Source organism: Phycodurus eques, chromosome 2, assembly GCF_024500275.1.
Source record: "Phycodurus eques isolate BA_2022a chromosome 2, UOR_Pequ_1.1, whole genome shotgun sequence".
Classification (NCBI taxonomy): Eukaryota; Metazoa; Chordata; class Actinopteri; order Syngnathiformes; family Syngnathidae; genus Phycodurus; species Phycodurus eques.
In genome coordinates, this window is record NC_084526.1 from 30335004 (window position 1) to 30349048 (window position 14045).

The 14045-nt window shown below is 41.5% G+C and overlaps 2 protein-coding genes across 5 annotated transcripts; both read left to right on the forward strand.

Annotated features, from left to right (window-relative positions):
* Positions 1 to 981: 981 nt before the first annotated feature.
* LOC133399106 (oocyte zinc finger protein XlCOF6.1-like) lies at positions 982 to 5485 on the forward strand. Of its 2 annotated transcripts, none has more exons than XM_061670235.1 (3): positions 982 to 1215; positions 1320 to 1416; positions 3890 to 5485. In XM_061670235.1, the coding sequence occupies exon 3, from the start codon at positions 3901 to 3903 to the stop codon at positions 4843 to 4845; it is 945 nt and encodes a 314-aa protein (XP_061526219.1). In that variant the 5' UTR covers positions 982 to 1215; positions 1320 to 1416; positions 3890 to 3900; the 3' UTR covers positions 4846 to 5485. The 2 variants fall into 2 exon arrangements, with proteins under 2 accessions (XP_061526219.1, XP_061526220.1); XM_061670236.1 differs by having other exon boundaries at positions 982 to 1090.
* Positions 5486 to 7593: 2108 nt separating this feature from the next.
* LOC133399104 (zinc finger protein 572-like) lies at positions 7594 to 12454 on the forward strand. 3 transcript variants are annotated; one of them, XR_009768167.1, is made up of 4 exons: positions 7594 to 8074; positions 8460 to 11755; positions 11996 to 12069; positions 12230 to 12454. XR_009768167.1 is itself a non-coding variant. In XM_061670231.1 (2 exons), exons 1-2 carry the CDS (start codon positions 7882 to 7884, stop codon positions 9341 to 9343), a joined length of 1077 nt encoding a protein of 358 aa, XP_061526215.1. In that variant the 5' UTR covers positions 7594 to 7881; the 3' UTR covers positions 9344 to 11931. The 3 variants fall into 3 exon arrangements, 1 of the variants encoding a protein (XP_061526215.1); XR_009768168.1 differs by lacking the exon at positions 11996 to 12069; XM_061670231.1 differs by lacking the exons at positions 11996 to 12069; positions 12230 to 12454 and having other exon boundaries at positions 8460 to 11931.
* The last annotated feature ends 1591 nt before the right edge of the window (positions 12455 to 14045 follow it).

The window sequence follows — 14045 nt, forward strand, 5'->3', positions numbered from 1 at the left end:
TCCTGTCCTGCTCGGAGAGAGGGCTAGGTGACGTTGACTGAATCTGAGGTTTTTGCTGTTTGGGTTCTGCACCGACCACCTGGGACGAGATCTGAGGTGGACCACTTCACTGGAGTCATTGCTATGGAGGATTCTGCTCTGACTCACCGGGCCAGGTCCTGAGGCAGAATCACTTTCCCGAAGGCGTCTACTTGCGACTCCTCTTCTCTTTAAATTGACTTTTATGCCATTTTAATGAACACTGTACAGTGTACTGTACTATGTGATATGTGTTGCCTGCTTGACATCCATTGCAGCCTGGTCATTCTGGAAGGGGGATCCACCAATCTGCGGTCCCTTTCCAGGGTTGTCTTTTTTCGCCAAATGGAGTTTTCAGTTTTTCCTTGCCGGATTGGGGGGTTTAGATTAGGGGATGTCGTCAATCTTTGCCAACTATGGGCCTTTGAAGCGCGTTGAGACTCTTTTGGGGCTATACGGATAAACTTGAACTGACTTGACTTGAGTTGTTCACCAAGTGGTGAACCTCGCCCCATCCTTGTTTGTGATCAACTGAGATTTTGCAGATGATTATTTTATACCCAATAACGACACTCACCCATTTCCTATTGACCAGTTCAGCTCTGGATTGTTCCAACCAGGTATTTTTGGAGCAGTTCTCATTTTTACCCCAGTCTTTTGTTGCCCAATATGTCACAGGCATCAAATTCAAAATTAGAGAATATTTGCACAAAAAACAAAAACGTTCATCAGTTTGAACATTAAATACCTTGTCTTTGTAGTGTATTCAATTGAAAACAGGTTAAAAATATGTTTTGAAATCATTGTATTTTGTTTTGCGGCAAATCAAGTACATGTCGTACATAGTTTTAAAAAGTATATTGCAATTTTTGCCTTTTTGAACAACCAGGCTTAATGGAACGAAAGCAGCCGGACAGCAGTTTGTCCAAATGGCGTTGCCGTAGCCAATGCGCTGCACAGCCAACTGCCACAAAACATGGCGATGCTGTTACTAGGGTTAGGCGTAGCTTTAGCTGTCGTTCAGGATAGAGATGACTCTCAATTCAATTTTGTGTTTCTGTCTTCTAAGAGGGTAAAGATATTATTAGCGTTCATCTAAACTGGTTCACTTCGGAGCTTCTCTAGCTCAGTTTAGCTTGCTAGCCACTAACAAAGAAACGCAGACGTTAGCAACACATCCCTAATAAGAGATCAGTTGTGAGTGTAAAGTGATGTTATTGGATGAAAATACAGCAGCAGATGTTGCGAAAATTTGCAAAGTTCGCATTCTGAGAACCTAACTGTGGCTTTTGATTATACAGAATACGAGGCGGAACTTTCTCTGACAAACGAGCGACCGCGTCAACTTCCGAACGGACGTATTTCCCCAGAAGCTTCAAGTTGTGTTCCACAGAGCAGGTTTGTTGTAGTTGTCTTTTTTGGTGTACATGGTGTAGTGGTCCACTGGCCTACCGTCTGTGCAGGCAGCATGGCTTTCAGTTCCCACTCTGGCGTAATGAATGGTATTGGTCTTGCACTGTGATCAACTGGCAACCAGATCAGCGCGTGGAGGCAATCTTTACATTAACGCAAAGTATTATTGCAATTTGATGGAAACGTACAAAATTATGATTTTTGAAAACTCATTTCAGTGCCACACACGCATCCCTGAAGTGTGACGACAAAGCAAATTCTTTTGTTTTTGTTGTATACTGAAGACATTTTGGTTTCAGATCAAAAGATGAATATGAGACAATAGTTCAGAATTCCAGCTTTTATTTCATGGCATTTACATTCAGATGTGTTAAACAACTAAGAGCACCTTTTGTGTGAAGCCACCCACTCTTCCAGTGAGCAAAAGTATTGGAACATGTGACTGATGGGTGTTTGTAGTTGCTCAGGTATTTCCTTTTAGATTGATTACTTAAACATTAGATAGTGCTTGTTTTTAGCTGGGCGGCACGGTGACCGACTGGTTAGAGCGTGAGCCTCACAGTTCTGAGGACCGGGGTTCAATCCCCGGCCCCGCCTGTGTGGAGTTTGCATGTTCTCCCTGTGCCTGCGTGGGTTTTCTCCGGGCACTCCGGTTTCCTCCCACATCCCAAAAAACATGCATGAATTGGAGACTCTAAATTGCCTGTAGGTGTGAATGCGAGTGCAAATGGTTGCTTGTTTGTATGTGCCCTGCGATTGGCTGGCAACCAGTTCAGGGTGTACTCCGCCTCCTGCCCAATGGTAGCTGGGATAGGCTCCAGCACGCCCGCGACCCTAGTGAGGAGAAGCGGCTCAGAAAATGGATGGATGTTTTTAGCTGTGAATACTGCATTTGCTGTTAAGCAAACATGAAGACCATAAAGCTGTCTGTGGGGAAAAAAGCAAACCATTTTGAAGCTGAGAGTAGAGGGAAAATCGATGAGTGCTATTGCACAAACATTGGGCATAGCCAATACAACAATTTTAAATGTCCTGAAAAAGAAAGAAACTACTGGTGTACTGAGCAACAGACATCGGACAGGTCAGCCAAGGGCATCAACAGCAGTTGATGACAAACATTGTGAGAGCTGTGAAAAAGCACCCAAAGACAGCACTCCCAACCTCCACAGGGCAGGGGTGGAGGTATCACAATCCACTGTTCGATGAAGACTTCGAGAGAAGAAATATACAGGCCATACCACAAGATACAAACCACTCATCAGAAAAAGAATCAGAAGCCCAGATTGGATTTTGCAAAGTACAGAGATGAACCACAAAGGTTTTGGAATACAGTTTTACGGACTGATGAGACCAAGATTAACCTCTACCAAAGTGATGGAAAGGCTGAAGTATGGAGAAAGAAAGGATCTGCTTATGATCCAAAACACACAAGCTCCTATGTGTAGCATGGTGGCGGTAATGCCATGGCTTGGGCTTGTGTGGCTGCTTCTGGAACGGGCTCACTCGTCTTTATTGGTGATGTAACTCATGTTTTGTAGCAGCAGAATGAATTCTGAAGTCTACAAAACCATTTTGTCTGGCAATTTACAGAAAAATGCATCCAAACTAATCAGGAGAAGCGTCATCATGCAACAAGACAATGACCAAAGCACTGTGCCAACACAACAAAGGACTTCATCAGGGGGAAATTTGGAAGGCCTTAGACTGGCCAAGTCAATCACTGGACCTTAACCCAATAGAGAATGCATTTTACCTCCTGAAGAGGAGACTGAAGGGAGAAATCCCCAGAAACAAACAAGAACTGAAAGAGGCTGCAGTGAAGGCCTGGAAAAGCATTTCAAATGAAGAATGCAACGGTCTGGTGAAGTCAATGGGTCGCAGGCTTGAAGTTATTGCAAGTAAGGGTTATGCCACCAAATGTTAAATGTTATTCAAGTTAATTTAATCATGTCTGTTCCAATACTTTTGCTCACTTGAAAAGTGGGTGTCTTCAAACAAAAGGTGCTTTGTCCTGAGTTGTTTAACACATCTAGATGTAAATACCATGAAATAAAAGCTGGAATTCTGAACTTATGTCTCATATTTTTTTTTTTTTTTTATTATAAACCCAAATGTCTTCAGTGTACAACAAAAACAAAGGAATTGACCTTGCCGGAGGGGACTGTATGTGCAGTTTGAACTTTAACACTGCGCTTAAAAATGGGAGCATGCTCTTAAAGTTAACTACAACTGAACTGCACTTAAAAAAATACTGTACATAAAAAGTAAAAACAAAAATACTTTAAAAAAAATGTTTGATTGTGTTTGATCTATTGTAAATTATATTTAATTAACTGATTCTTCCACATACCACTAGACGGAGCTCGCTTACCACTCTTGGTACTTGTACCACACTTTGAGAATCAATGCAATAGAGAATCCTCACATTTTTAATATTGAGATTTGCCATCGTTTACAGCCCCACAAACAATGGAGGAGGGTGGCGGCATCAGGATCTGCTCCATAGAGCTCCCCTGCGTTAAAGAGGAAGAGGAGCAGCACTGCATCAGTCAGGACGGAGAGCACCTTCAAGGGTTAGACTTCCCGGTGATTCGTGTCATTGTGAAGAGTGAAGACGTTGAAGACAAAGGTCAGAGTGAGCACAAAAGAGCGACGGACCCTCCGAGCAGCAGCTCGAGTCAACACATGACAGCAGAAGGTGATGGAGATCACTGCAGAGGATCCAAAGCAGACAGCCTCTCAGGTCCACTATCAGATAGTGACGACACGACGTCACACTCTCCTGACACAGACGACGAACACTCCAAAGGGGATGTGAAAAACCCCCTGAAATGTTCTCAGTGTGAGAAAACTTTTGGCCACAAAAAGAATCTGAAAAGACACTTGAGATATCACACGGGGGAAAAGCCATTCGTCTGCACATTCTGCGGTCAAGCATTCTACGAGAAAGCACATTTGACAACACACACGAGAACGCACACTGGCGAAAAGCCATTTTCCTGCTCAATCTGTGACAAAATATTTTGTGATCGCTCAGCGTGGGTTGTTCACCAGAGAACACACACGGGCGAGAAGCCTTTTGCCTGCTCAGTTTGTGGAAAAAGTTTCCCTCGCAGGGAAAATCTAAGAACACACACAAGAACACACACTGGAGAAAAACCTTTTACATGCGTTGTCTGCAAAACGAGTTTTAGTGTTCGTTCCACATTGGTTCAACACATGAGAACGCACACGGGTGAAAAACCTTTTGCATGCTCAGATTGTGGTACAAGATTCTCTCAAAAGACACACTTAAAAAATCACATGAGAACACACACAGGGGAAAAACCGTTTACATGCCCATTTTGTGACAAACGTTTCTCTGTGAAGGGAAGTTTGATAACACACATAAGAACACACACTGGAGGGATGTGATGTTCAATCAAAACCCAGAGGACGTTTTTATGAAATATATAATCAGATAATTTCTTAATAATAATTTTAGTCATCTGAGTTACCATTGCACACAATACTTTTAATTGCTATTTATTGGGTATTTTACACTCTACAGTATTGTAATACAGAGAGGAACATAAGATTCTATTGTTTTTTTGTAAATGTATTTATCTTACTTCATTTGGCCGGTTGTTGTCGAAAGCAATTGACAACAGATTAACAGATTGAGACTCACTGGACCGTCACCAAAGAATTTGCGACACAGCAATGCCACTATATGTGAAATACAACTAACTACTATCTCTATTTTTAAGCAAATGTACTTTTGAATTGTCCCATTATTAGTATCTAAACTCTTTGACATACTTTATAATGTAAATGAATACATTCATATTAATACTCAATCATGACGTAGTTTATACAACACTGACTCGACTAGACAATTGTGCACTCGGTCTGAAATAAAGTTCACAAGCACATGTACATTATGTATCATAGGGATGATGTAATGGATGCTATTACATCATCCACTTTAGAAGCTGATGTCCTCTTTATAAACATTGTAATTTATTAAAGAAGACTTGTGGATTCAAATGGATTTGATTAGAATAAAACCAAACTGATGACTGGGATAGACTCCTTTCATACAGCCCCCTCCAAAGGTATTGGGACAGCAAGGTCAATTCCTTTGTTTTTGTTGTATACTGAAGACATTTGGGTTTCAGGTCAAAAGATGGATATGAGACAAAAGTTTAGAATGTCAGCTTTTATTTCATGGTATTTACATCTAGATGTGTAAAACAACTCAGGACAGTGGACCATGAAATAAAAGCTGGAATTCTGAACTTTTGTCTCATGTTCATCTTTTGATCAGAAACCCAAATGTCTTCAGTATACAACAAAAACAAAGAAATTGACCTTGCCGTTCCAATACCTTTGTAGGGGACTGAACATGCAAGTGACAGATACAGTAAACTGTGTCCACAACCCTGGGCTGTGAAGCAGTACTGGACAGTTGATAATTTGCAACGTGTCGGCATTGAAAGAATATTAACTTTTGTTTATTTTTAGATTTTTTGTTTTTAGCACTGACACTGTTGGAGCATGTGGTTAGCCCATCTGCTTCACAATCAGTTGGAGGTTCGAGATTTAAATTTTGGCCCCGATAGTATGTGGAGTTTCCATGTTCAGTGCATTGGTGGCTTTTCCTGACCTGGTTTGGGAGATCAGGATTCAAGACACAACTAATATTCTGTGAATGTTAAGATGAGCCGGCACGGTGAACGACTGGTTAGCACGTCTGCCTCACAGTTCTGAGGACAGGGGTTCAAATTCCGGCCCCACCTGTGTGGAGTTTGCATGTTCTTCCCGTGCCTGGGTGGGTTTTCTCCGGGCACTCCGGTTTCCTCCCACATCCCTAAACCATGCATGGCATGGTAGGTTGATTGAAGACTCTCAATAGCCCGTAGGTGTGAATGTGAGTGCGAATGGTTGTTTGTTTATATGTGCCCTGCGATTGACTGGCGACCGGTTCGGGGTGTACCCCGCCTCTCGCCCGAAGATAGCTGGGATAGACTCCAGCACGCCCACCACCCTAGTGAGGATAAGCGGGGAAATAAAATGGATGGATGGAAGGATGTTCAGATGAACTTTCACGGATGTGCCACCAAGAATGGAAGTTGAATGATTAAAATATTTGCATATACATTGTGACAAATGCACTTTATGTAAGTATACTATATATATATATATATTATATATGTGTATACAATTGTATTTTATACATGTGTGTATATATATATATATATATATATATATATATATATATATATATATACATACACACACACACACACACACACAGTGACCCTCACCGAATGATTACTGGAAAGCAAGAAGCAGACCCAGTTCCATGTTTGCTGAATGAAGAGGTTGACAATGCTATTAGTTCACTTAAGGCCGGAAAAGCTTGTGGTTTTGGTGAAATTTCTGTTGAAATGCTTAAAGCAGGTGGGAAGGAACTTAATAAGATCCTTGTAAAACTATTTCAACGCTGCTTGTGACTTGCAAGAAGTACCGGCGACATGGAAAGACGCAGAAATCATTTTGCGACATAAATCAGGTGATAAAATGGACCTAAGAAATAATCGCCCAATAAGCCTGCTCGCAACGATTTATAAAGTCTTTGCAAAGTTATTGGACATACGAATTGGAATCAAACTCAGTGAATAACAGCCGATAGAACAAGCGGGTTTTCGTACTATGCACCACATACAGACAGATCAATAAATAATCGAACGACACAACGAGTACAAAATGCCTCTGTGTGTAGCCTTCATCGACTATGAAAAAGCGTTTGACTCATTCACCACCACTTCGATACTGCAGGCGCTAGTAAATCAAGGGATGGAGCCGACCTATATCAACATTCTACAATCGATATACAACGATTCTTCAGGTTCAATACGAATTGATGATGAAAGAGTGCGAATAAGTCTAGGAAAAGGGGTCAGGGAAGGCAACACTGTTTCCAAAGCTATTTACAGCTTGCCTTGAACAAATATTTAAAAAGCTCAATTGGGAAAAATAAGGACTAAAAATTAACGGTGGAATTCGCTATTTCAATACTTTAATAGGACTTGTAGTGGAGATGGGAAATGAATGGAGAAGAGCGAAACCAAAAGATGGCGGTCATGCAACGCAACGGAAGACAAAATGCTCAAGAAGAAGACATGCTGCGCATGCGTCGCCATTTTGCGCAGCCATTTTAAGCAAGGCGTGACGACAAAACTTGACAGGAAGACGGCTCAGCCGCCGAGTTTGTGTCGTACTCTGTACAAACATTGGTCGTAGCAGACATAAGTGTTTATTCGTTACCGGAGAAACTCGTCGGAGTGAGACGCTCAAGCTAGTTTAGCGTGCTAGCTTAGCGTGCTAGCTGCCAGCAAAGACGCGCGGATGTGATCAGAGCGTCCATCGCTCTGCAGAGATCAAGTGCTGAGATTAGCGTGTGAAATGTGTAAGGTACGAATGCTGAGGGCGTTGGTGAACGACCGACTAAGTGCTGCTGTCGAAGAAATATTCGGAGCGTTTGAAAGAACCTTAGCGGAGTACGAGGAGGAACTTTGTCGGACGAAAGAGGAAAACGAGCGACAACGTCAACTACTGGACGCTGTTTTCAAGTCTCAAGATGACCCACACAGAGAAGGTTTGTTGAATTCTTACTCTTCCGCAGTAGCTTAATTATTTTTTAAAATTATTTTTTAAATGTCAAGTAGCATATCACATCACATGACATCAGAGTAAGCATTCCTATTGAGTACTCAAAAGCCGCCACCAGAAATATTTTTTCAAATATTTATTTTAAAATCTTTATTGTCCAATCAAAAAATGTCATACATTCAACAAGAATTGGTTCTCCTTCCATGTATTTGGTGTGCGTATTATAGAAAAAGCTTTAAAAATGGGGACAGGTTATGTTTACAGCAAATACCTGCGGATGGGTTCCACAGAAAAAAAGCGGCGGGGGTATACTGCAATAACAGCAAAGCTTGACTTTTCCAAACGATGTGTATTTGTCTTCTTTCCTGCAGACGTCAGTGAAGAAGATGTTCGTCCTGAGCAGCAGGAGTGGAGCTCCAGGGTGGAGCAGGAGGAGCCAGAGTCCCCCCACGTTAAAGAGGAAGAGGAGGGAGAGCAACTTAACGGACCAGAGTTGCCAGTGATTCGTGTCATTGTGAAGAGTGAAGATGCTGCAGACAAAAGTCAGAGTGAGCAGAACATTAGGCCGGCGCCTCCGACCAGCAGCTCACGTCAACACATGACAACAAAAGGAGTTGAAGACCACCATGGTGGATCCCAAGGCGACAGCCTCTTAGCGCCGCTCTCCGATAGTGACGACACGTCGTCACACTCTCATGACACTGATGATGAACACACTAAAGGTGCTACGACATGTCTCACAGTCCACAAGCATTTGAAATGCTCTCAGTGTGACAAAACGTTTTACGACAATAGTAATCTGAAAAGACACATGAGAAGTCACACAGGAGAGAAACCGTACGTCTGCTCAGTTTGTGGTAAAACATTTGCTCACAAGGGAAATTTGACAACACACACAAGAACACACACTGGAGAGAAACCATTTTCCTGCTCAGTCTGCAGCACAAAATTTAGTGATCATTCTGTACTGATTCGACACATGAGAAGACACACTGGGGAGAAACCTTTTACTTGTTTGGTGTGTGGGAAAGGATTCCTTGTGAAAGGATCTTTAAAAGCACACACAAGAACACACACTGGGGAAAAGCCTTTTACATGCTCAGTTTGTGGTAAAACATTCTCTCAAAACTCACATTTGAGAACACACACAAGGACGCACACTGGAGAAAAATCTTATTCTTGCTCAGTCTGCAACACAACATTTGGAGGTCGAGCTGCTTTATTTTGGCACATGACAACACACCATGGACATTGATCATCAATTTAATAAAAGATTAACTTGAAAAAGACAATAATTAGTTCCGGTGAATTGTGCTTCGAATTTCTGCGCTGGTCATGTCGTGGTACATGCTGCTGCTTTGCATTCGGATAGCACAGGTTAGATTCCCAGTTAGTGTAGAAATTCCCAAGCCTGGATAAAAATAGGTGGGTTGCGTCAAGAAGGGCCAAACAAGTGACGTGAGTAATTCTCTATGGCAACCCCTGACTTGGAAAAGATGAAACTCTCTTTTAGTGTGCTTCCAACTTCTCTTAAAGTGTCTAACAAACACAAGTATGTGGGTGAGAAGAGCTGCAAAACCTTGATAAACTGCAAAGACTTGGAGAAACTTTGACTTTCTAACAAAAGTACCGCTCTTTGATTGTTGAGGTAGGAACATCATACTGACATACTTTAATTTTGAATTAATTTTGTCATCAAAAGGATACCTTGCGTCTTCGGGACTATCAAAGTGTACATTTGAATTGCTAAGGAGATTTTTTTCTGAAACTAATTTCGTCTATTATAGCCAGAATGTGATATTCTAAATATTATGTATAATTAATTACCGGTAATGTTATTAATTGATGTACGGTTGGTTTCCCGACTTAAATAATAAGGATCTAGGGGCACAAGGCCTTGACCAAAAGGGAGCGGAAAACAAACTGTGGTTATTGGGTTCCTCTTTGCAGAATCAGAAAATAAGAAACGTCATCAAGAGACCGAGGCAAAGTTAGAAAGATGTTTGCAGCTTTTTGAGAAAATGGTGGACAAAATGTAACTATTGTACAATAACATTTTTTAAATGTTATTATGTATATTGGATACATATTTGTATATTTGTGCTGGTTGTTATTGTATGCTACTGATTGAGCTGTGAAATGTCACACTTTGACAAAATGTGTTGCTTCTACAAAGAGGTATTCCTGAAGTGGATACAAATTATGTAGAAATGAATGCAACTTATCTTGTGGTAGTAGCCATTTAGTATAAACAATTTGTTTTCGCACAATTGACCCATTTTCTTCAATTTTTTGGGGAAAAAAATAAAAACTGTTTGATCTTAAAATGTACAAGTCAATGAAAGCTGGCAGCAAATAAAATATAAACAAATGAGAATTTTGCCTTATCCAGTGTGGACGCTGTCAGAAATTACTACAGCCAGTCTGTCCCTTGTAGGGTTGCCTTATGCTTCATTGCTTGCAGCTTGTTCACATGGAGGCTGGGGTTCAGGCCATATCCTCATCAGGAACCACCACGTCCCTATTATCAATTCCCACACTGTGCAGGAAGGCACAGGAGGCGATGATCTGAGGCGCAAAGGTGGGCTTCACTTTTGAGTTTTCGGAAAGCGTTGACTTATTTTGTCTTCATCATCCCAAACACTGTAAATTACACTTCCATGCTATGGAATGGTAGTAGTTGAACTGTTGCTGGACTTTTCTGTGAACAGGTTGCTTATATGGTGTGGTCAGCCACAGAGTACCCACCATCATCGAGGACAGGGGTGTCAAACTGCAAAATATGTTGCCTGTAGTAGAAACCCTTGTATTTATGATAGCCTAATCCATCTGGTGAATTTTTGGGTGGTTTAATGCGCATGTGGCTTCCATCTATTGCCACCACAACATTTACAAATAAAAGTGTTCCTGACAATTTGACAAACCCTTCTCCAGCTAGTGTCAAGCACCTAGTGCGAAGGAGATGCCTTTGAAAGGGTACACATTTGTACACTTTGTAAAGTGCGCCCACACTCATAGTTGCCTATGATTTTGGAAAATAATAGAAATGCTCCCTCCAATATAATCAGTAGTGCTTCCAATGGAGAAGGACACTTGTCAGCCAAGGATGGTTTTGTGGCACTGGTGAGTCGCTCAGGAAGTGGCAACCACAGGTATAAAAATAGATTGATAGGACACAAAAAAAATGAAGAGCTTAACACATTCAATTGTTTTTTGTAAAACACTAAATGAAATTAATGAATAACAAGAAGCATATTATAGAATTTCAGTGTTAAAAATATCATTTTGGTTAAAGAGCTTCTACACATACTGGTGAATTAAGCATTACATTATCATAAAACAATTGGTGTTTTATGTTTTATGTTTTCTGGCAACTTTGAAAGTTGTTTTTTTGCATCACCGTTGAGCTGTGAAGTTGCATCATTCAACATCACCACTTTGGATCACTGTTGAGCTGTGAAGTTGCATCATTCAGCATCACCACTATTGCTTACTCCACAGCTCTATGACGTGTTGATAGTCTGTGGTTGGTACTGTGCCAAGACCAGATGTTTGAGAAAGTTTTTGTGGCACCATACTTTATTTAAGCACGGTGTACAGAAATGTTACATCTCCTAATCCTCACACTTCTGCTCAGTGAAAGTATGTCAAGTCCTGTACTGAGAAGGTAATATTATAAATCTTAACATCATTGTTAAAAAGTGAAAATACTTTGTTAGAATGTTTAGCGTGGCCCATGTTGCTGTGTCTGACAATGACCAATCTAACTGAATCCAAGCTGCATCTTAAAATTCTGCCTTTGTTTTGTTTGGTTGTTGTATTGTGGAACCTGCAATAATAGAAACGTCTCTTGCTATTTATGCAACAAGGGTCATGTTTTTTTTTTTGTCCCCCCTCCACCCCCCAGAACTAACAACCATGAAGCAAAAATTGAGTTTCATTACTCCAGCAACCTTCAGCCATATGCTAGACATACTGATGGTGAGGCAGCCTCTTGCTTCTCAATTCAATAAAGTTGCTTAACAGTGGTTACTGGGAGCTTATCCCTTATCATTCAGTACACATAGCTCTTTAAAATGTTCCTTTGTATTTGGATTTTCACTGCTAAGCAGAAAAAACTACTATAATCTTTTTATTGCAGATTATGGTGAGAAACCGCTGCCTGACCCACATGACGAAAATCCTTTCTACCCAAACCTGGAGAATGATTATTGAAGGAAACTCCTTGTCAGCCTTGCAGATGCTCCTTAGACAGAATTCCCCATTTTAAACGTATTCTAACTGTTCCACTATTGCTACCTGTGTTGTACAAATAAAATCTCAGCAATTCTTAAGACTGTCACTGTAACAACAAGGCTGCAGACACATTATCAGAGGCCAGGGCCTTGCTCCTGAGACACATATTGAGAGCGCCCTCTCCTATAATTGAGTATCAAACATATTGGACTATTCGTTGACTGTGCACCGGACTGTGCAACGTGCGCATCTTGAGATTCGTGCTTAGATATGCTAATACGTCTTAAGTTGTGGGACGGGGATCCAATGTGATTTTGGTGAATCTGATCCGTGCAAATGAAGGCAGAAAGACACGCGAGGTCCTCGGACGTAAGTGGTGAATGACTGATTTACCCCTGGACCCCCCTCGCATTATGTATGTTGCCGCTCCTCGTGACAAAAAAGGACATTCTCTTTGAAGTGTTAAAAGTAAATCCATCCATCCATTTTCTGAGCCGCTTATCCTCACTAGGGTCGCGGGCGCGCTGGAGCCTATCCCAGCTGTCATCGGGCAGGGTACACCCTGCAATCGCAGGGCACATACAAACTGACAACCATTCGCACTCACAGTCATGCCTACGGGCAATTTAGAGTCTCCAATTAATGCATGTTTTTGGGATGTGGGAGGAAACCGGAGTGCCCGGAGAAAACCCACGCAGGCACGGGGAGAACATGCAAACTCCACACAGTCGGGCCCGGGGATTGAACCCGGGTCCTCAGAACTGAGGCTGACGCGTTAAAAGTAAATCATATATAAAAAGTTTTTTTACATTCAAAATATTCAGTAGAGTCAAACCTATCCATAGATAAAAAGTGTTTAATTTAGGGTTAGGGGCTAATTAAAATGTATATGCAATTTTTGGACAATGACAGCAGTATTGTGTTATGACAAAAATTCTAAATATATATCAAAGTGGAATATTTTATATGAGGTCATTAGAAGGTTGAATGAGTCAGTAAATCGCAAGAATACATTTTTTTTTTTTTACACATCATTTTGGAGTAATGGCAATTTTTTCGGAGGGGTTGATCATTGAGGTCCGCGGACACATTTAAATCGCCAGCGATTTCCCCCCAGCTCATTCTGTATGTAGCAAGGGTATTCTGCTAAGGTTCAATGCTCCAGTCATGCACAGGTCGCTGAGTCCTCTTTCGCATATATGATGTCACCGTGCGAGACTATTTTCGTCGCTTGGAAATGGTATGCAATAACCTGCTTCGACTGGAGAGGATTTTGTCCTCTGATCCTGTGTAGACGCCTACACCATTTTAAATCTGCTGGGGTTACACTGGTCCACCAAAGTACCAAAACTGGGTCTAAACCGCCTGCTCGCAGAGTGACCAGACAGATACACGAGCTCCGCAGACGTGGGGTGGATCAGATGTATTTCATTCATAAATATGACAGCAGACATCGGGCCCTTTGAATTATTGTAGAAAGCAGTTCATTGAACGCATCATCACCATCAATGTTGGCCCATTTTATTTTATTTTTCACCCCACTGGCCAGCATACAGCTATGGGGGAGGGGAGCACATGCACAAACGATCGTGCATGGGTGGGGATAGATTCATTAAGTCCACGGACATACACCGAGATGCCAAAAGTATTCGCTCACATTCCTTCGAGGAAAGTTCTCCACAAGATCTAGGAGTGTGTGTATGGGAATTTATGACCAAGGA